The sequence below is a fragment of the Spinacia oleracea genome, chromosome 5, assembly GCF_020520425.1.
Source record: "Spinacia oleracea cultivar Varoflay chromosome 5, BTI_SOV_V1, whole genome shotgun sequence".
Taxonomy (NCBI): Eukaryota; Viridiplantae; Streptophyta; class Magnoliopsida; order Caryophyllales; family Amaranthaceae; genus Spinacia; species Spinacia oleracea.
In genome coordinates, this window is record NC_079491.1 from 6,070,214 (window position 1) to 6,092,150 (window position 21,937).

The 21,937-nt window shown below is 37.0% G+C and overlaps 3 protein-coding genes and 3 non-coding genes across 8 annotated transcripts; 5 read left to right on the forward strand and 1 right to left on the reverse strand.

Annotated features, from left to right (window-relative positions):
* The first annotated feature begins 696 nt into the window (after window positions 1-696).
* On the forward strand, window positions 697-1,992 carry LOC110776325 (uncharacterized). The gene is made up of 3 exons (XM_021980877.2): window positions 697-1,035; window positions 1,262-1,339; window positions 1,455-1,992. Exons 1-3 carry the CDS (start codon window positions 933-935, stop codon window positions 1,661-1,663), a joined length of 390 nt encoding a protein of 129 aa, XP_021836569.1. The 5' UTR covers window positions 697-932; the 3' UTR covers window positions 1,664-1,992.
* An 8,251-nt stretch (window positions 1,993-10,243) lies between these two features.
* On the forward strand, window positions 10,244-15,257 carry LOC110776316 (uncharacterized). 3 transcript variants are annotated; one of them, XM_021980865.2, is made up of 9 exons: window positions 10,244-10,400; window positions 11,619-11,754; window positions 11,880-12,055; window positions 12,791-12,858; window positions 12,951-13,052; window positions 13,135-13,290; window positions 13,563-13,682; window positions 14,663-14,777; window positions 14,871-15,257. In XM_021980865.2, exons 2-9 carry the CDS (start codon window positions 11,684-11,686, stop codon window positions 14,996-14,998), a joined length of 936 nt encoding a protein of 311 aa, XP_021836557.1. In that variant the 5' UTR covers window positions 10,244-10,400; window positions 11,619-11,683; the 3' UTR covers window positions 14,999-15,257. The 3 variants fall into 3 exon arrangements, with proteins under 3 accessions (XP_021836557.1, XP_021836559.1, XP_021836558.1); XM_021980866.2 differs by having other exon boundaries at window positions 10,255-10,410; XM_021980867.2 differs by lacking the exon at window positions 13,563-13,682.
* A 612-nt stretch (window positions 15,258-15,869) lies between these two features.
* On the forward strand, window positions 15,870-16,090 carry LOC130462319 (small nucleolar RNA U3). Its single transcript, XR_008922415.1, has one exon. It is a non-coding gene; the product is annotated as a small nucleolar RNA U3 (small nucleolar RNA).
* Window positions 16,091-16,907: 817 nt separating this feature from the next.
* LOC130462151 (U1 spliceosomal RNA) lies at window positions 16,908-17,071 on the forward strand. The gene has a single exon (XR_008922289.1). It is a non-coding gene; the product is annotated as a U1 spliceosomal RNA (small nuclear RNA).
* Window positions 17,072-18,083: 1,012 nt separating this feature from the next.
* LOC130462320 (U6 spliceosomal RNA) lies at window positions 18,084-18,186 on the reverse strand. Its single transcript, XR_008922416.1, has one exon. It is a non-coding gene; the product is annotated as a U6 spliceosomal RNA (small nuclear RNA).
* A 1,367-nt stretch (window positions 18,187-19,553) lies between these two features.
* Window positions 19,554-21,922, forward strand: LOC130461242 (uncharacterized). Its single transcript, XM_056829247.1, has 3 exons — window positions 19,554-20,969; window positions 21,195-21,269; window positions 21,394-21,922. The coding sequence occupies exons 1-3, from the start codon at window positions 20,867-20,869 to the stop codon at window positions 21,606-21,608; spliced, it is 393 nt and encodes a 130-aa protein (XP_056685225.1). The 5' UTR covers window positions 19,554-20,866; the 3' UTR covers window positions 21,609-21,922.
* Window positions 21,923-21,937: the final 15 nt, after the last annotated feature.

A 21,937-nucleotide genomic window follows, 5' to 3' on the forward strand; every position in this document is an offset into this window, starting at 1 on the left:
ATCTATACATATAAATTTTATTATGTTGATTGTACGTTGTTGGTTTAATCTCAATACATGTTTTCGTAATACTCTTGTGAACAGGAAGGTCCGGGCATCAGATCGATCAGCTAGACAAGCTAACTCAAACCTTCTCACCAAATTTGGTTGTCATGTTCAATTCTTTCGGAAGTGAACACCTTACGATCGAGAATTGCAATTGTCAAATATATATCTCAGATGTGTGGTATATGGAATTACCTACAACAAGTCAACAACTAATGATTTAAGTTTAGCAAAAATAATTAAAGTTCATCATATTAAGATTAATAGAACATGGCCTTACAAAGGGAAGTAACCCTAGAAAGTATAATAAAGTGCAACATAATTAGTTTCGTAATAACAACTGATAATATAAATTAATAATTATCTAGAATAACAACTTAATTAATTAACTAATCAAGAAGATAAGAAACCAACAACTATTTTGTCTTAGTAAAACCGATTATTCCAACGTAGACTTGTCTCCAACAACTATATGGAGTATATCAGAACATTCAATCGATCGACCAATGATGTCTTAGTTTATTAATTAAAATCGAGGACATATTACGAAATGTTTGTAATTTATATCGTATTTGCATTCATCGTGGCATCGGACATACATAATTCGAGCCACGTGCAAATTTCACTATTGAAATTAAGAAGTTGTGACGTCAATACTAATATAAAACACATAATTAGTCAAGGGGTTAAGTATTTTTAGACATTTTGGCAAAATAAATTGAAGTTAAATCCATTTTTAGACCAAAAATTAAAAGAAAAGGTCTAGTAATGACCGCGTTCCCTTTTTTTGACTTGGACGTAGACCGTGATAATTTCCGGTCCATTGTCCATATAAATTCTACACCGTACGTACTTTTGAATTTCATTGGTTATCCAGGTTTGTAAAGATGCAGAAATTACAATCAAGTTTTGCTGTAAAAGCTTTTGTAATAATCTTATTTTTACTAGCCAACTTTGCACCAGATTTTACACTAGCTAGATCTACCAACGGTACATTTTTTTTTTTCCCCTGATGGTTTTCATCCGAAAATGATTTTGGCACACAATTGTGAGATCGACATGGTTTTATGTGCTTTACTCACAAGGTGTTGTGCCAAAATCAATTTTTGATGTGCCAAAATCAGTTTCCTTTTTATTCTCATTGTCGGTATTATTAATTTTTTACACTAATTATTCAATTTTCTTTGTTTTTCTCTCTATCTTGATCAATATATAGTAATTGGCTTGCAAGAAGCAACTCCGCCGCCACCACCTCCAGGTCCACCACCACCAGAATTTACACTACATACTAACGGTATAATGCTTAATAATTCCCTTAAACTTTTCATTCACATACATTATTGCTCATGTTTTAGTCTTATTACGCGTACTTATTAATTATCATGATCATGTTTATCTTAAAATTAAAGTTGGCTCGCAAGAAGCATCACCATGGTTCTCTTCCACCTATTACAAGGTAAGTTATGGTAACATACTAGCAGAGGAGAGACCAAGAAATAGAAGAACAAGACCAGTAACTCCGCCACCACCGACACAGGCTGTTGCGAATCGTCAAATCTTGCCACCAACAACATTTGTACCTTCACCACTTCCGCCTCCACCTCTACCTCCAACATAGAAGAAACGGGGAATGCCACCCCCTCCTTTTTCCTACTAACTACGTCATCTTTTAACTGATCTGATCTGATCTGATCTGATCAAGAGAAGTTAATGGGTTTAATTTAATTTATTGCTTTGGCACAATCACATATTCACATGTTTACATAGATTACAATTGAGATATTGACGTCCAATTATTCTAGCATTGTATACTACGTAGTACTTCTTCCGTTCTTATTTACATGACGCAATTGGGTTTATGACACTATTCACACAAGCTCATTTGACTTCCTTTTGTGATTTATACTTAAGAAAAAACATAGTCGTGTAGGATCTTATTCGATTCGTCTCAATAAATATTTTTTAAATATGAACTTTTATAATTTTTTCTTATCCACAATTGAAGATATTAATGTTTGAAATCATGCATTGGCAAATATGCCTAAATAATTTTGTCATTTAAAAAAGAACAGAGGAAGTATCATTCTTTGTTTTTTCGGTTTTTTCATGAAATGCCCCCGAGGTTTGCAAAAACGCACCAAATACCCTCGTGTCTTTCGAATCACATAATATACCCCTATTTTTGCCTAAGTTTGCACCAAATACCCCTAATCCGACCTTCCGTTAGTCCTCCGTTAAGTCATGTTTATAATTCACAGAATGCCCCTATTTTTAAACTTATTGCACAATATACACCTATTTGTAAACTAAGTTGCACTAAATATCCAAACTGCTTTTTTTTTTCCTTTTCTCTCCATCCCTTCCTTCTCTTTTCCTGATCCATCTTCTCCGGTGCACTCCATTGTTCTACAACCGCCAACATAAGAATCAACGTGCAAACAATCAAATTCGAAAAATCAATTACTTCCATTCACACTAATCGCCCACAAATTGGACTGAGATTGGAGAAACAAGAAGGGCGGACCCAGAGAAGAACATACAGGATTGAGCTACTTAAAACACAAAGGCTGCAAGAATTAAACCACTTTATCAAAGATATTCAGATCAACAACACTTACAACAACATTTACAGAGAATTCCTTAACTAAGTGCTTCATACTATCTTAGTAGTAAGTCAGAAACCTTAGAATTAGAATTCGATTCTGGAAATCCACCACCATAAATCCATAATCAATGTCTGCTTCTACATTGACTCCCAATTTTCTTCAAACAGTCTCCACTCAATTTTACTCACTCTCCCAATTCCGAATTCCCAACACCCTCAACTTCTCGAATTTCATTCAATTGCAAATCAAAATACCCAATTTCGTCAAAATCAGCTACAATTCTAACCCTAAATGCAGCACTTTTTGACCATTTTGTGCTTCAAATTGCAGAAACTTTTGAAGACTCTCTCTCCTCTTCATCTTCTTCAACTCCCTTACCTTTGCAGAAACTAAGGGATTCGTCCTCCGAATCCCTTCTTTCTCTATTGCTCGTTGCACTTGAGTGGGTCAATGAATCGACGGTGCAACCGAGGATGTTGAACCCTGGGCCGAGATCGGCCTCCGCCGGCGACCAGAGAACGGAAATCGGACGCCGTCGGCTATCAGAGAGCAGGAGGAAGAACAACTTCGTTTTTTGCACCGCCGCGAAACTTCCGCACCACCGGAGAATCGACAACCTTCCCAATGCGGCCACCGGAGAACGACCACCCTCCGCGAAGCCAAGTCGACCACCATCAACATCTGATTTAAGTGATCCTCCGGATCACTGTCGGCGACCAGAGATCGGCCTCCGCCGGCGACCAGAGAGCGGAGATCGGACGTCGCCGGCGACCAGAGAGCAGGAGGATCTACCCAGAATTACTGGGTTTCGAGTAGGTTGAAGCTTGAAGAACAGGGGAGAGGCGAGAGAAATAGAAGAATATGAGATTTTTTTTTTGAGTTTCTGTCAAAGGGAAGGTAAGTAAATGGGGTCATAACACAATTAAGGGCAAAATAGTAAAACTCCACTAACGGTAGACTAACGCCGTTAACTGTTAGGTGCATCTCATGAACAATACGGATAAATAGGGGTATATTATGTTAATCGAAACACGCGAGGGTATTTGGTGCGTTTTTGTAAACCTCGGGGGTATTTCATGAAAAAACCGTTGTTTTTTTTATTAGTTGTTAAGTTTCTTTAATTAGTCACTCTTGTTAATGCAATAAAAATGCTATTTTTTTCTACCTAAAAATAAAAATAAAATGTTACTCCCTCCGTATTTATTTAAGGGATACACTTGACCGGACACGGGTGTTAAGAATAAGAATTGAATAAAATAAAGTAATAAAACAAGTGGGCCGGGTTGGGTAGAGGTTTTAATAGGTAAAACTAGTAGGGGATCATATCATTTTAGGGGGTGGGGTGGGATGTAGTTCTAAAATTATTTGTTTAATAGGGTGGTGGGACATATGCCAGATATATTAGATAGATTTTTTAATTAGATGGTGAGGTTAATAAGTTATTAAAAATGACAAATGTATTTCTTAAATAAATACGGCCGAAAAAAGACAAATGTATTCCTTAAATAAATTCGGATGAAGTATTTTAAGTTTATAATTATGAGAAATTAGAGTAATCAATTACTGTAGTAAGTAATACGAAGTACTTTTATTAATACCTTCTTGCATTTGTCCGAAACAAACCATGTGTAGCATTTTGACAAAATAAAAAGAAAATTAACTCATGCTTGTTATTATTAGACCTCCAACAAACCACATTCATTCAAACAAAATAAAAAGAATATCCTTCATAGAATAATACTTTGGGTTTATGGTCTAATAATAAGCATGAGTTTATTTTTGCTAAATCTCTTGGTAGCAAAATTATAAATAAAAAATTACATTTCAAATGGATTTACAACTATGTATTGGTTACCTTTATTTGTTACAGTAAACCATCAAAGTGGGAAAGTTTAGTAAAAGCACCTTGAAGGATTTGCCTGACCTAATTTGCGGGAAGAAAGACCAATGCTGCAGCAGCAGCAGTAGTAGTTTGTACGAATTCGACCAATTTATAAAAAATATATTTATAACGACCAGTACTCTGTACGAATATTTATAAAATTCAAGTACGAATTCGACCAATTTGTAAAAAATATATTCGTAACTAACTCTTTATTAAACATGTTTATACTATGTAATGTAACTTTATCACGGACGAAAAACAAATCTTTGATACTACGTACGAGAATTTCACTTAATGCATTGATTTAAAGAAGTAATATTATGATTATTTGTGTTTGACCAAAAAATTGTCTATTGATTTGTGATGTACACGTAATTTTAAAAGTGTTTATTAAGTTTTTTGCCTTATAATTATATTGATAGTAATTAATAATAACATACGAAGTATATATTAATTCATATTTATGTGTTATTGATAAATATTATCGTCAATTAGTAACCACAAAATATCAGAAACTTATAGGAACTTATCTGAACTTATATGACCTGAAAATGAGGTCCTATAAATTAGAGAGAACAAGGCCTTACAATGCGAAAACATCTTAGGTTTTCTATCATCGATCATACTCAATATTTCAAGCAAATTACTCACTCAAGTACCTAATATTCACAATCACAACTATCCTCACATCACATTATGAGACTTGATAACATGATTAACTTGAAAGTTGTTTAGGAGATTCTAACATTTTTCCAAACTGGCTTCAAAATTTGTTTATGCCAAATTTTACCTAAAAACTTCATTTGACTGGGACGTTAACAACTAGATTGATGACGGGAAGGAAGGGAGACGAGGAGATGGCGACACGAAAATCCATAAAAAGGACGAAAATAAGAAATAATCGATAAGTAAGACCGTATCACACAGAAGTTTAATAATCAGAACAATGCTAAAGTGAGCATACTACGTTTTCCCCTTGTGTACGCTTGCAGCTTGATGTTCCTTTTATAGTGCTTCACAAGAGATAAGGGCAATCCCTAGAATATAGAAAATTAGAAATCAGTTATGGAGTGCACTTTATGTCATGACTGATTTATCCGAACTTAACTTATCTGAACGGATAGGGCCTCATTGAACCTTATTTTAATTTATAGGACCTTATAAGACCTTATTAAACCTCATTAGACTTTATTTAAAGTTTATTACTAAATTTTTAATCATTAGAATATTGATACAAAGTAATATATCCAAAAATTATAAAATTCAAGTACGAATTTGATCGGTTTATAAAAAATATTTATGATGTACGCGCAATTTTAATGAGAGGTCATGTGTTCGAACATTGATACTAACAATTTTTGTGATAATAAAATTGGGCACTGAATGTATGCGTGTGACATGGCACAACCCCATTTCATTTCACAAATTACAGTGACACGTGACAACGTGGCATTCCTTATCTTGGAGATTTTTTTTTCTTTGATTCATATGTGGAAGCAAAGCTTCAAAGAGAAAGAAAAGGAAAAACAAAGAAAGGCAAGACGCTAAACAAAAGAGCAACAAATTACATCCAACAGACTATCAAAAGCTACCACCAACAGCTCTCAAGCAGGCACAAGGCGAGGTAAGGCCACTCCCTGTATATCTTCTTTCAAGATGTTGTACAGCTCCAATGGTATGGTTTCAATGAAATTAAGGCGCTCTTCTTGGTGGACACCTTGATTGGCAAGCCAATCTGCTGCACGATTCCCTTCCCGGAACACGTGGATTATCTTGACTTCCCAATTTGGCGCGTTGATCAGCTCGCAGCACTTCTTAAATATGTGAGCACATTCATTTCTAAGTTCTTCTTTTCCTTGTAGAATCTGTGTGCAGGCTAAGTTGTCTAGCTGGACCTCCAGTTTAGCAATCTGCAAGTCTTTGGCCAGCTCTAACCCCCTTGCTAATGCCAAACATTCTGCTCTAAAAGCTGAGCAATGGCCTAATTTAATGGATATTGCTGAAATCAGGTTTCCTCCCTCATCCCTTATGATTGCTCCTCCACCCGCTGGCCCTGGTGTTCCTTTCGCAGCACCATCAGTATTGAGCACAAACCACCCACTCCTAGGTGTTTTCCATCTGACATTCACCTCCTTTTTCTTCCTCTTAACCACCTCTATTTCTCCTGTATTCTCTAAGAATCTCTTAATCTCTTTGTATCTCACCTGTATGAATGCCCCGTAGTCAATGGGAATTTCATTGTTATGACCAATTACAATGCTGTTCCGCCGCCTCCAGATCCACCATATAGCAATGCTAAACAACATGGCCCATGTAGGCAATCCAGGCTCATCTTCATGAGTTAAATTGTATTTGAACCATTGCTTCAGCGGGGTGTTATAGAATTCAGCCGTGTCTGCAGGGCCACCAAGCTTTCTCCAGATCATTCTAGCCAAGGGGCAGTCCCGTAAGATATGCATTGTTGAGTCCGCACTGTCACCACATACAAAGCATGACGGGTCTGTAGTCATCTGTCTCTTGAATCTGTTTGCGTTCCCCATTAGTCGGTCGTGACAAGCCAACCACATGAAAGCTCTAATACGTTGCTGAGTTGGGGCATTCCATATAATCTTCCAACAATCTTCATCAATCAATTCGTGGTTATTGCGGATGATGCTAATTGCCGATTTGATAGAGAATTTGCCTTTGTTTCCATCTTTCCAGTAGAGGAGGTCGCCCAAATTTGGGTCGTTCTTCAGCTCATGTGCTTCGATTAACTTCAGTATGTCCTGGTTTAAATAGGGAGCAAAGGTCTCCCATTTCCACCCCACATTATCCTCCCACATGTCTTCTACTGTCGCCCCAAGGATCTCTATGGGCACTTCTTGGGTGGCTAAATCAATCAAGGGTGTAGCAGCAACCCATTTGTGATCCCAAAATAACGTGGAGGAGCCGTTCCCCACTGCCACCATTGCTCATGTACTTAGGAATTTGGAGTTCTCCGTAATTCCAGCCCACACATTAGACATGCCTACCCGAGGTTCGAACATATCAATATCGCATCTCCCTTTACAGTATTTCGCTCGCAGGACACGGGACCAAAGTGAGTGAGGTTCAGTAAGCACCCTCCAACCAAGTTTGGTTAAGAAAGCTGCGTTTGATTGATGCGCATACCTTACTCCTATTCCCCCATTCTCTGTAGGGTTCTGTAGAGTTTCTCAGGCTAACAGATGAACCCTCTTGTGTTCTTCATCTCCTCCCCATATAAATTTGCGTGTTTTTCTGTCTATGTCATCGCACACACCTTTGGGGATCTTGGCCGTTTGCATTGAGTAGAAGGCCATCGTGGACACTGTTGACTTAGCTAATGTGATCCTTCCCGCTAATGATAGATATTTTGTTTTCCACCCTGTTAACCGGCGATCAATTTTCTCACATAAGTAGCCAAAAGTAGCTTTTGTTACTCTGCTTGTCAGCGTGGGCATCCCCAAATACATACCTAAGTCTGTCGTGAACTCCATGCCAAGTGCTGTACTCACCTCCGTTTTTTCATCTTCCTTCATGTTACCGGAGAAGTAGGCACGTGATTTCTGTAAACTGATCTTTTGGCCTGATGCTCTGCAGAATCTGTCAACACAATTTCGAATCACATGCGCTTGTTCTGTGCTTGCTTCGGCAAATAAAACAATGTCATCCGCAAAAAAACAGATTTGAAAGGAGAGGTCCATCACGGCTGGCACGGATTGGCCTCCACCGTTGGGCCACGATAGCTTCTTCTATTGTCTGGTACAAGCGTTCCATACACATCACAAACAAGTAAGGTGAGAGGGGGTCCCCCTGTCGTATTCCCCTGCTTGGTTTGAAGCACTGAGTGGGTTCTCCGTTCCACAACACTTGTAGAGATGTTGTTGTTACGCATTCCATTATAACATTTATCAATAATCAATAAAAGGGGCATATTCATCTGTAGCAAAGTGTCTCGAATAAACGACCACCTTAGGCGGTCATACGCCTTTTCAAAGTCAATCTTGAGTGCCATGATCCCTTTGGTCCCTTGTTTTCTTTTCATTGTGTGGATTACTTCTTGCATGATCACAATATTATCCGTGATTTGTCTGCCCGGGACAAAGCTAGATTGAGTGTTTGAGATCAAAGAAGGCAGCAGTGGCTTAATGAGATTGATAATCACCTTAGTGATGATCTTGTAAGTCACATTACATAGCCCTAGGGGACGAAACTGGGAAGCCAACTCCGGGTGGTCGATTTTGGGAATGAGGACAATGTGCGTGTCATTCAGCTTGGCAGGCATCCCTTTTCCTTCCAAAACTGACAACACCATCTCGTGCACACTTCGGGCTAATAATTCCCAATTTTTCTGAAAGAATAATGCCTGGTACCCGTCTGGTCCTGGTGCCTTTAGTGCATCCATTTGCTTGATCACTAAGTCAATCTCCACAGTCGAGTATGGACTAGCAAGGAGATCCCATTCTCGGTTTGGAAGTTCGGGAAAAACATCTTGTGGTATAACCAGAAGGTCACCCATTCCATCTTCTGTGAATAGAGTTTCAAAGTAATTCACTATATGGCTCTTCACTGAATCTTTATCATATATCCACTCCCCATCATCTCCCTTAATGGCTGCCACTCTATTCTTCCATCTGCGTGTAATCGTGCTTAGCTGAAAGAATGTAGTGTTTTTGTCTCCGTTCTTTATCCAGTCTATCCGGGATTTTTGGTACCATAGCATCTCCTCTCGATTAAGTGTCTCCTCTAGCTCTTGTTTCAATTTCATCTCCAGGCCCATGAGTCTTCTATCACTCCTAGTTGAGAGCACTTTCTGAATTCCTGCTATCCTTGCCATAAGAGCTCTTTTCTGTTGGAATATGTTGCCAAATGTGTCACGATTCCAAGTTTGTAAATCCACTGATAGTTGCTGTAATGCCTGGCTGATTGGGCAGTTTCTGTTCCATTTATCTTGGACAAATTCTTGGAATTTCTCATGGGACAACCACGTGGCTTGAAACCTGAACGGTCGGTTGATAATCTGCAGTGGAGCAAATCCATTAGGAGAAATAAATAGTGGACAATGATCTGATTGAATTGCAGGCAGGTGTTTCACTTTGGCTGATGTGAACCTTAAGCTCCAATCTGTGTTGCATAGCACGCGATCAAGTCGCGCACTTTGTCTAGTCTCGGGTGTTAGTCCTCGTGCCCAAGTGTGAGCCGCCCCCGAAAATTCGACCTCAATGAGTTGCATCTCATCTACCCATTCATTGAATTTGGCTGATCTTCTTGTGGTCTCATGGCAGGAGCTGCTTCTTTCAGAGGGAAAACGTGTTTCATTAAAGTCACCAGCTATAATCCACGGTTTATTGCGGGTATGTGCAAATTCACGCAGTTCAGACCACAATTCCTTCCTCTTGGAAGGGTCAGGGCTCGCATACACCACTGAAAAGTACCAAGGGATTGCTCCTACTTATCTTGGAGATTTAATAATAGTATAAATGTGCTTTTAGACCGTAATTTTTTTTACCCCGATTGCAGGTAGAGTTACATCAACCGAGTGCACCTTCTAATTTGTGTATGAACTTTTTTTTTTTTTTTTTAAGGACCATAACGCCTAATTTGAATTCGGGACGACTTCTCGGTAGGATAGGACTCAGATTCTCAATACCAAATTCAGCCTCATTCACCGATGAACCAAACAAGTAATTGGTGTCTTTACTTTTTTAGTAACCGAGACAACAATACGACACAACAATAGCACATTCTCACTTCTTTCTCCTGCGCTCCCAATTCCCGTCTTCATTGCATGAGCTCGAAGGCCAATCCTACCACCTCCGTCTTCAGCCACCGTCATCGCACAACTCCGCCGCGCTTCCGAGGTCATCCACCGTTAGCCACTCTTCCTTCTCCTTCTCCGTCTTTGCTCTTTTCTTAATCGTCGTCTCCTCGCTTCCTCCGCTGTTCTAGCCACCGGATACTTGTTTCCCTCTTTTTCATGCCTTTTCTCTTTGGTTATTATTAATTCAGAATTATTATGCTATTTTTATTAACATTTTCATGTTTATTACTATGTTTAATCCAGTTGAAGGAATAATATATGATTTCAATGTAACAATCTGGAATTAAATTCTAATTGTCCCAATTTCCGTTTGAATTAGATAATTGGGCAGCAATTAATTAAGATTAAAATGGTTGTATTCATGATTAAATTAGGATGTGGTTTGATTGTTTGGGTTGATGAATTATGTCTTTTGTGAAAATGCTTAATTGATGTATCTGGATATTAGAGATTGACATTGTTGAATTAATTAGTGATTGTTATAGGATTGGACTAGAAAACCCCTAAGAAAGATAGGAAAAAACTAGCTCGTCGGATATTGAAACTTTTAAATTCATTTGTTTGATTCAACAAGTTTCGATTCGATTGGCATGGTCAAGCAACATAAATCTCAAGTGTCATAAATATGCTGATTGTCTACTTAGTTATTAGTTACTACTATTAGATTATGTTTGTCTAATTATCTTAGTTTAAGTTGATTCCAACCCCACCCCCACCCCCCTCCCCCTCTTCCCTGCTAATTGCTATGTAGTTAAATGAACAACTATGTGAGATTAATGCGAGTGAGAATTGTAGCTTTTACACATGGTATGAGTTAAGAGACATAAAGAGGATATCACATAATTTATCAGGGAACATATGAACTTATCACATAAATCTTACTCGAATAATCTTGGAGCTACTTAATCTGAAAGAAAAATGGCCCTGTCTTCCATAATACGGAGTGTTGGGTGTTAAAATGTCAAATAGTTGGGTGTTAATATTTGGTTTGGTTTGTTTTGTTTAGATAGTGGAAACGACATACAACCACGGCGTAGTACTAGTAATGTTGAATCAAAGGATAGCATCAAGGATTTAGGGGTTGTAGGTCAACTCAATTGCCTACCCATGCAACTCTATATCTCACTATTGATTATTCTGAATATGAGTTTAAATTATGAGTTAGTTGATGTGTATATCACTACCCCGTATATTGCAAACTTACAAGTAATATGAGAACATGTGATGTTTGAATCAGTTGTTTGTGTTTTGTGTGTAGGTACTTCCTAGTTTTGACCGGTTCAACGTCTACTATAATAACTTCCATAACTATAATGATCAAACATGCGCTGCTTCAACAGTCATTTTCCTCTCTCCAGCCAGTCTTTGCATCCTCTTCCCCTTCCACCCCGAGGGTATATATGGTTTACCTTTACTCCCCAATGTTGATTAGAATGGATTTCCATTTTAAATGTCTCTTGGCCTATTCTCTACATGCCCTAGTTAAAAGAAATTTGACGGATTTGTGGAACTTTTATAGGGAAACTCATTTGTGGTATGTGATTCCTGATGAAGTAAAGTGCTCATCACTCTTGAAGCAATATCTGGAAATCCTTTCCCCTTGTGAGAAACAAAGTGTACTTAGCTTCTGCGACAGTGAGCTCAGGAAGAAAGCCCTCTTAGCCCGTGCTCTGGTCCGCACTACTATCGCTAGATGTAAGTCGTCTCCTATATTTTGTTTTGGATATTCTTGAGAGCTTTCAGTTATTCTAGTTGGTCATATTGAAGCTGTGGGTTTTAAAGAGGTTTTTGAGGTTCTAATAATTGGTTAACCTTTTAGCTTGCAATGCCATTTTGAGGTATCTTGTTCATATTTCTGTATGCTAGGATATATACATTGATATCTCATTAGAGTTTTCTTTAATTTTAGTATGCCTGATGCTTAGTTGATCAAATTCTACCAATTGTTGACATATAAGATATTATAAGTTTTGTTAGAAATCAAATTGGTAATTGTACAAATTTTCATGCTTTATTGATACACACTTAATGTTTGAGTAGAGTACTTTGAGTTGATGTGCTACATCATACACGTATATCTTTCAACTTCTGGGGCAATAATAGTAAGGTCTTCTAATTTGATTGTGGTTATGGGGAATTTTAGAGTGTGTTTCTTTCATTTGATGTTATTGAAGTGCATGGATGTTGTCCTGCGTCCCATGTTGTTTACCACAATTATGCAATGATTCTAGTCTTGTCCTTTTGGTTATTGACGTGTACATATGGAAGTGTGGAACTTCCTTAAAACTGCTAGTGGTGGGCTTTGACACCGGGGCTTAAATTTGTAAAAGGGCCAAAGCTTCTTTGCATTTCTTATGCCACCCTTTAATCATACCATAGTATTGTTGACAAGGAAATGCTGGAGTTATTGATTTACTCACTTCATGCTAGATCAGACAAATTCGTATGTTGATCCAAGATCTCTGAAGTTTAAGAAAAACTCCTACGGAAAACCCGAGGTTAGCTTTATCTTTCCTTCGTTCAACAACATCTTGATTTCCATGGATATTCGTCTATCTTTTTCTTATTATTCTTGGTCTATAATTTTCAGGTTGATTGGCAGCAGGTACCTGATGTGAGTTGGCCACCGTTGCATTTCAATTTATCACACACATCATCATTGATTGCATGTGGAATTACGACATATTCTCCTGTGAGATATACATATTCTGCTTTTTAAGTTATGACAACAAGATTGGTGTTTACCTCTTGATTTGACTACGCTTTCCATGTAGATTGGAATCGACGTGGAAGATAAGAAGAGGACAATAAAGAATGATGTTATGTCATTTGCTCGCCGCTTCTTCTCTCCTCATGAAGTTGAACATTTGGCTAGTATTTTAGATTCGGAAATACAGCGTCGGGAATTTATTAAATTATGGACACTCAAGGTAATGAGATTTATCTATCAGAACCCCCCCCCCCCCCCCCCCCCCCGGCCGGCGCTCTTTTCTAAAGATCATATAGTTTAATAAGGGAACGAATGCAGAAGGCATTGATTAAATTATTTTTTAGGCCATAATTCTAAGTTGACTGTAGTAATTTTCTGCATTCAATCCCATGGATTTGGCACCATCTATTCAAAGTTAATACAAAGTATTTGATAGTTGACAATATATCTGATGTTATAATCTCGTCTGACTTGTGAAATTACCACTTTTAGGAAGCATATGTAAAAGCATTGGGAAGGGGCTTTTCAGCTTCTCCGTTTAAGACGTTCAGGATTCTTTTCAAACCTTCGTCAAAAAATACGTCAAGTATTCCTGAAATTGCTGATCTTACGGTATTCCTTTGGATTTATTTGTCCTTTTGTTGTAGCTAATGGACTTTAAGTCGATCATGTTGCTTCATTAAGATCCATTCATTCTACTGGAAAACGAAATTATCTATTTACAAAGAATATTGGGAACTGATGAGGTGCCATCTGTTCAAAACCGAACTGGACTAGAATGATTCTGTAGTTCAGACTTCAGACTAGGAACAAGCTGGACAGTCTGGTTCTGTTATTTTTAGCTAATCTTTTCAATATCAGTATAGTGCCTTTTGAATTTATCTTACAAGGAAGTGGACAACCTTACAATAGAGAAAAAGAAGAAGTTAACAGCGTGTGTGTCATTCTGAATTTAAGATGGCACCTATAGCTATGAAAAGAAAGCATGGAATGTCTAAAAGCAATATCCATTAAACTTTAGTTAAATGTCAACTCTCTATATCGTTTAGGGCTTCAACGTTTAGGAGGGAGGGTGATATATTTGTTCTAAGGAGAGGAGATGGAGAGAAAATCACTGGAAAAAATGGTAAGCTAACCAAGTCAATAGAAACTTGTTCCCGCACACCAGAATCTGGCTACACCAAAATTTACGGCTGATGACCGGAGCAGAATCTATATGGTCTGGTTTTGGCACTTGGTCTAGACTGACTAGTCCGATTTTAAGTGCAGGCTTGATTCTCAGTTGTCCCATATTGGTAAATTCTGACTTTCGACCTAGTCAATGTACTTTAACAATATCCTGGAATGCAGTTACATGTTCGGTTTCTCCTTTCTTTGAGAAGCTTTACCAGAATTTCAGCTTTGATTCTCATTCTTCAATCCAGCTTTTGCGAGCTATTTCAATAGTCGATGTTGTCTACTTTTTGCAAGCTACCTGGGAAAATGCCTCTGTTCTATATTTAAGTACTGCTGTTTTTTTTCTTTTCAAACTACCATTCTGTGAGTTTACAGCTTACCTATTGTTCAATTTCCCACGTCGCGGTAAATGCCAGGAATCTGAAATTACTGTTGAATCGTCTGAGTTTCCAAATGGGCAATGGCGGTTTGCCCTTCTTGACTTGGCTAATACTCATTATGCTTCTATTTGCACAGAGAATTTTAACGAAGGTGAGGCATAGTACTACTACTCCATATCAAACTACCCGTTTCAAAACATGGATATGACTTGTAAATTGTAATATTTGTGTTTCACTTGTGCAGAAACTTCTTCTCCAATGGCTCTGAGAGTGTGGAAGACGATTCCTCTTCTGGAAGATTTATGCATGTCTGGGACTCCTTCCATTATAACAATTGGTGGGCTTGTCAAGCAGCTCAAGTGGATTAAGTAGGGATTATTTCTGATGATAATTAAACAGGCGATGATCATTGATAATTAGTTGTATTCAACACTCAACAATCAACAGTCAATTTGATAGGAATGATATAATTTGTTCATTTTTACCTGTATATGCAGAACTCCCCAAACAGCTGCATAAAGTGGCAATTGTGAATTTGTGATATTGACTATTGAGTTAAATGTATATGAAATTGGCCCATTTTATTTCAAATGAAATTTAAGAGGCCTCCCTACTCAGTTCTACCAGGTCCCCTATAATGCGTGTTATGTCTTATTGTGTTAGTATACGATTAATATTTAAAGAGCTTAATTAATACTCCGGTGACGTATGTGATTTTGTTTAATGCTTAACGTTTCTTCTTACATTAGAGCACCATTTGTTGATTGAACTAAGTAGTGAACTACAGGTTTACGTTTGTCGTAAGGGAGGAGATGCATAAGCCGAGTACTTTGAAGTGAGTAAATCTGAACATTAATCATACAAAAATTAGTCTAATATTAAACATTCAACCCGATCTAGAAGCTAAATATCATAACAAGTAAAGTTTAGATGAAAAATAAATTTCACAACCGATGTAGTTTGGAATATATACGAAACAAGTTTTTTTGTTTTTTTACCTAATAGGAAATAGAAAAGCATTAGGAGACCCTCCACACCGAGAGGAAAGAAACCAAACAAGTGATAGCATACGCAAAAATAAGGGCTGAGCAGCCCAAGTAACAGTTTCACTTCGTTAAACCATCTTTGGGGCTAAATGAACATTCAATGAAAGTACAAAAACAAATCTGGTAGAAAAGTCCCACATAGACTATATATGTTGTGGTATGTATTGTTATAAACAAGAGGAAATGAATGACATAGCACGACCTTACTTGAACAGGATCTGTTCTATAGTATTCGTACCTCTGTATCTTTGAGTTCTAAAGAGACAGAAAACCAAGTCTGGTGGATGAATCATGACCGTGCGATCTGAGCGTGATTAACGGTTACCATTGATCCCTACTGGTCTCTGGTGCCTGTAGATGATCGTTTCTCAGTGCACTTTGTGAGCTTGAGGAAGATCGCACGGTTGTCTGACAGACTTCAAATCTTTTTTTACGTTTTGTTTCCTTTTTGGGTGATAAATAGCTAACTTTCTTCCCTTGTTTTATTTCAGTGCAAACTAAAATACAACTAGTGTATTTGACCAATTAAACTATCAATCAAGTTTTCCCATAAAGATTAGTAGGTTGTAGCCATACAAGTAAGTCCAGTAATAGAAGAAACTGGCTTGTTCTGAGCGTGATTAATGGCTATCGGCTGATCTTCTGATCTCTGTGTGTTGTAGAGCATCGTTCCCTTGCTTCCTACGTGAGATTTGGGATGATCATACAGTTGTCTGACAGATTTCTCAACCCTTTTTCGCCTTTTTCCTTCTGAGTTTGAGATAGTTTATAGCATTTTTTGTTCTATCACGTCTACTCTGCATTAACTTTGGGATGTTAGACATAATCATGAATTCATCCATGTGATTCATGTTGCAGAAACCGTACTGTTTTTAAAGCTGAAGAACCAAACCTAACTAGTTGACAGGAACCTACCGGTTTGTAAACTCGGTAGCTATCAAACTCAGACTCATTCGATCTTGATTATCTAGTTAAATTATATAGGTTTTCATTCTTAGTCCTCTTTGACTATGCAATACTAACGTACTTGGGAGAACATTAATAATAAGGAATCATTATTAATGAGTTAATACTTCTGTATAGCTAAGTTTAAAGAGTTAATATTTACAAAAATACATAGTCCGTACTGATTTGATGCAGAGTCATGACCAACGGATATTGTCCCACATCGTGTAACTAAAAAGAGGTTTACAGGAAAAATGAGTATAAATATGAGATGCGTATGACTTAGCAAATTACTTACCTGGACGGGGTCAATGAGTGATCATTAAGGCTCATGGCCTAAGTAGGTGACCTCCATTGCACTTCGGAGGGGTGTCTGCCTAACATCTCCCCAAGTGGAAGAGTGTACGTCATAATTTGTGATGATAGTGGGGGCCTGCGTTCGCGCGGCCCCTATTCAATTCTTACTTAAGATTTAAGCAAGACAGCTATATTTTTAGTAATCTGACACTCAGGCCCGGCCCAAATGAAATGGAGGCCCTGTGCTATCAATTAAAAATAGTCCCCCTAAAAAAAAATAGGCAAAATAGGCCCCCTGAAAAATTTTAGGCAAAATAAGCCCCTAAAAATCTCTAAATATGAAGTACTCTTATACAGTTATACTCAGTACTAATGAAAAGTTGCCTTGTCAAGAAAATTAAACCTTTACTAAATAAAAGCAAATTACTAAAAAATACTCTTTCCGATACTCTGACACTTTTCCTTTCCTCCTTGGGAGTGATAAAAATTACAGAAAGTATACTTATGTTCTTTTCCTTTTTACAGTTTCACGTGTTGCTGAGTTTGGAGTTTTTTTTTTTTTAATATCCAATAAACAAGATTTTGGATTTGGGGGCCTTTTATAATCGGAGGCCCTGTTCCGTGTCCCACTTTGGGCCGGTTCAGGGCCGGGCCTGCTGACACTAAATCTGTTCTTCAAAAACGTGCATCCATTAAAATACCTGAAATGAAAATCTTTGGTTCAGGGTCAGATTTGGTTCAGAGTCAGTTAATTATAAAGTCCCTGAACTCGTTAGTAGTGCAGATTTGGTTCAGAGTCTGTTAATTATAAAGTCTACCAGCAACTGAAACTGCTTATTGCAACTATAGATGACTGAGCCTTATGGGTCGTTATGGCTTCTTAATCATAATTAATTACTCTTTACGCAGCTACACTATTACGTCATCGTGTGCCATCCACAACAAGTTTATTTTCAGAAGAAAGTTCCTCAAAAGAGCTTACAAAAGTCCAAATATAAGCATTTTTATTGAAAAATTTTAGATTTCAATGCAAAATGTGGTGATCACTATCGTCAACAAACTCTAATACATACTAAAAGTCTAAAACATAGTTGCTAATATTATCCATTCATCCTATAACGACATACCATGACACTGGGAGTCTTGCGGGTTACTGTGATGAAGGCTGTAAACAAAGTAGATTTGTGCGTGTAATCTTCGTGCAGGAGCCATACTAATCTTCTTTGTATCGTTCCGAAAGGGACAATGTTTATATGAAGCAAGAATAATAAAGGAAGCGATGTTAATTTGTATACATATCCAGTGTGGGACTAAATACTCAACTTATTGCAGCACTAAAATTCTACACTCTAGGAACCTATTACATCCTAAACATCTCAGAGGGCCAATGCTAAACACATCTCATTTCTTATGCAGATTTTAAGGTCCTAAGCTGAGTATCTTCCAAATGTGTGCCTGTTCATAAAAGAATCTCACTAAATACTTCGCCAAGTCTCTATTTCTTAACATTAGAAGTTGAGCAAAAAGGCTTACCTCGTGTACGTCTTGCCTTCCTTAACATCAGATTTGCCTTTTTAAGTATGAATAATTCACCATTTGACGTGCTGGACCAGTTGTAACAAACATGATACTATGTCCGAATTTTTGGGTAGGATCCCATGCCAATTTTCAGTTCAACATGAACCATAAATGCACAATATTAGCATATTAGTACTTGGAAGTTGGAACCAATCAAAATGGAAAAAAGATTGAATTTCCCTTCACTTTACCAAGTGACAAAATCTTTGTCAATAGCAACAAACATGAAGATTTCAATAGCATATTTTCCTAACTTAACCTAATTAAGAAAATGTAACAAAAACACGTGTAAAACATTATTTTCAAACTTTGTCATCTTAAAACTCCAGAGTCTGGTATCATTATTTTCAACACAGATTCAGGCATTCAAGTAGATTTTACTCTTCGCCTGCAATGGGGTTAATCCAGTAAATAAGTGGCCTAGATTTCATCGATCCATAATGAACCAACTTAAAATTTGAAAAATAGAACTCATAGAGTCATAGTATATATTTAGAGAAGTTGTGGTGATTCTACACCCCTTATTTACTTGATGAAAAAAGAAATAAACTCGTGACCATTTTGTTCTTGTAAAAACAACAATTGTTTTTTCCATATTGTCTAGCTAATATCTTTTGTCCTTCAAAAATAATTTACCTGCTTCACAAAAGATGTATCGCTTTGATTTTTACGCTACTCACATAATTCCTCCGATTCTAAGGCTGTGGCTATACCTCGTCTAATTCCTCCCAAGTTTATTTTCCCATTTTGTAGTTCGTAGTTTTTGCTTTTATTTGGATTTATTTCCTTCGTTGAATCAAAAAAAAACTAACTTTGACCATATTTGTATTCTATACTATTATATAAATATAAACTTCATTATTTTGATGATTGTTGTGTCAATCTCAATGCATGTTTTCATAATACCCCGTGAACAGGGAGGTCTAGACATCAGATCAGTTCGACAAGCTAACTCAAACCTTCTAACCAAACTTGATTGGCATGTTCTTCCGGAACCAAACGCCTTATGGTCAAGCATACTAAGCCACCAGTATAGCAAAAGAAGATGCGAAATAGACATATTTACTGTCACCTCAAATATGTCCAATATATATATGGCTTGGAATTACATGCAACAACTAAATTTATGTTCAACGAAAATAATTTTAAATTCATCAATATTAAGGTAAAAAGAATTAAGAATAGAGCCTTGACCCTAAAAAGTATAAGTACAACATAATCTATATGCTAAAACTAGTGATAAATACAAAGGAATTAAATGACTATCTAGAATAACAAGTTAATTAATTAACAAATCATGAACATAAGAAACCAACAACTACTCTGACTTAGGCTCCGTTTGGTAGGGCGTAAAATGTTTTCATTGTAAAATGATTTCCCATGGAAAACATTTTTCAAGGGAAAACACAATTCCAAACTAGTTTTCCTTTGTTTGGTAACTCAAAGGAAAATGGGAGAAGATGGTGAAGATTGAGGGGAAGAAAGAAGAGGGAGGTAAGGAGGAAAGAAGGAAAAGTGGTTTCCCTCCCTTTCAAAAGGAAAAGGGTTTTCCACCTTTTAGGGAGTCATGGAAAATTATTTTACATCCCTTAACCAACCAAACAACGTAAAATGAGAGGAAAATCGTTTTTCATGAAAACGTTTTACGCCCTACCAAACGGAGTCTTAGTAAAACTGATTATCCCAACGTAGTCTTGTCTCCAACAACTATCAAAACATCCAGAGTAATCGACCAATGAGGTTTTAGTTTATCGGTTAAAATTGAGGACATATTACGTTAATATCACATGTTTGTAATTTCTATATCGTATTTGCATTCGCCAAAAGAAACTGTTTGAATTAAGAAGTAGTCATCGACTCATAGACTCCTAGGACATGCATAATTCGAGCGGTTTTGGAATCTCTAGAGTTCTAAAATAACTCTACGAGATAGAGTTTGAGCATATCAACCATTGAATGAAAAATCAATGGTTCATATATTATCTTTCCAACCCCCCTAATTTTTCTCATCAATATGAGCCATTGATTTTAAAATGTATGGTTTAGATACAACTCTACCTTGTAGAGTTTTATTAAAACTCTAGAGGATCTGGACTCAATTCGAGCCACGTACAAATTTCACTATTGAAATAAAGTTGTGAAGCCAATACTAATTTAAAACACATAATTAGTCAAAGGGGTTAAGTAATTTTAGACATTTTTGCAAAATAAGTTGTTGGTTAGTTCTCATATTTAGACCAAAAACAAAAGGAAAGGGTCTAGTAATGACCACGTTCCCTTTTTTGACTTGGACGTAGATGGACCGTTCGGGTCCATATAAATTCTACTCCGTACGTAATTCTGAATTTCATTATTGGTTATCCGGTTTGTAAAGATGCAGAAATTACAATCAAGTTTTGCTGTAAAAGCTTTTGTAATAATCTTATTTCTACTAGCCAGCTTTGCACCAGATTTTACACTAGCTAGAGCTACCAATGGTACATTCTTTTTTACCCTGACAGTTTTCATTAGGGAAATAATTTTGGCACACAAATTGAGATCAGTATAGTTTTCTGTACTTTACTCACAAGCTGTTGTGCCAAAATTAATTGTTGGTGTGACAAAAATCGATTTCATTTTCATTCTCATTGTCGGTATTATTAATTTTTAACACTAATAATTCAATTCTCTTTGTTTTTCTCTCTATCTTGATCAATATGTAGTTGGCTTGCAAGAAGCAGCTCCGCCGCCACCACCTCCAGGTCCGCCACCACCAGAATTTACCCTACCTACTAACGGTACAATCCTTAATAATTTCCTTAAACTTTTCATTCACATACATTATATATTGTCTTATGTTTTGGTATTATTACGCGTACGTACTAATTAATTATCATGATCATGTTTATCTTAAAATTAAAGTTGGCTTGCAAGAAGCATCACCATGGTTCTCTTCCACTGATTACAAGGTCCGTTATGGTAACATACTAGCAGAGGAGAGAACAAGAAATAGAAGAACAAGACCAACGACTCCGCCACCACCACGAGAGGGTGTTGCAAATCATCAAGTCTTGCCACCAACAACATTTGTTCCTTCACCACCTCCACCTCCACCTCTACCTCCAACTTATGCATAGAGGAAACGGGGGAATCCACCCCCTCTTTTTTCCTACCAACTACGTCATCTCTGATCTGTTCTGATCTAATTTGAATAAAAAAAGTTATAATTTAATTTAATTATTTAATTTATTGCTTTGGCACAATCACACGTTTACATAGATTACAATTGAGATATGGACGTCCAATTATTTTAGCATCGTATACTATCAATCTTTGTTTTTTTATTAGTTGTTAAGTTTTTTATTTGGATAATCATAATTCATAATTAAGATGAAATTGCTACCTACCTCTCGTAGAAGGGTAGTTGTTAAGTTTCTTTAGTCACTCTTGTAGACTTGTAGTCTTG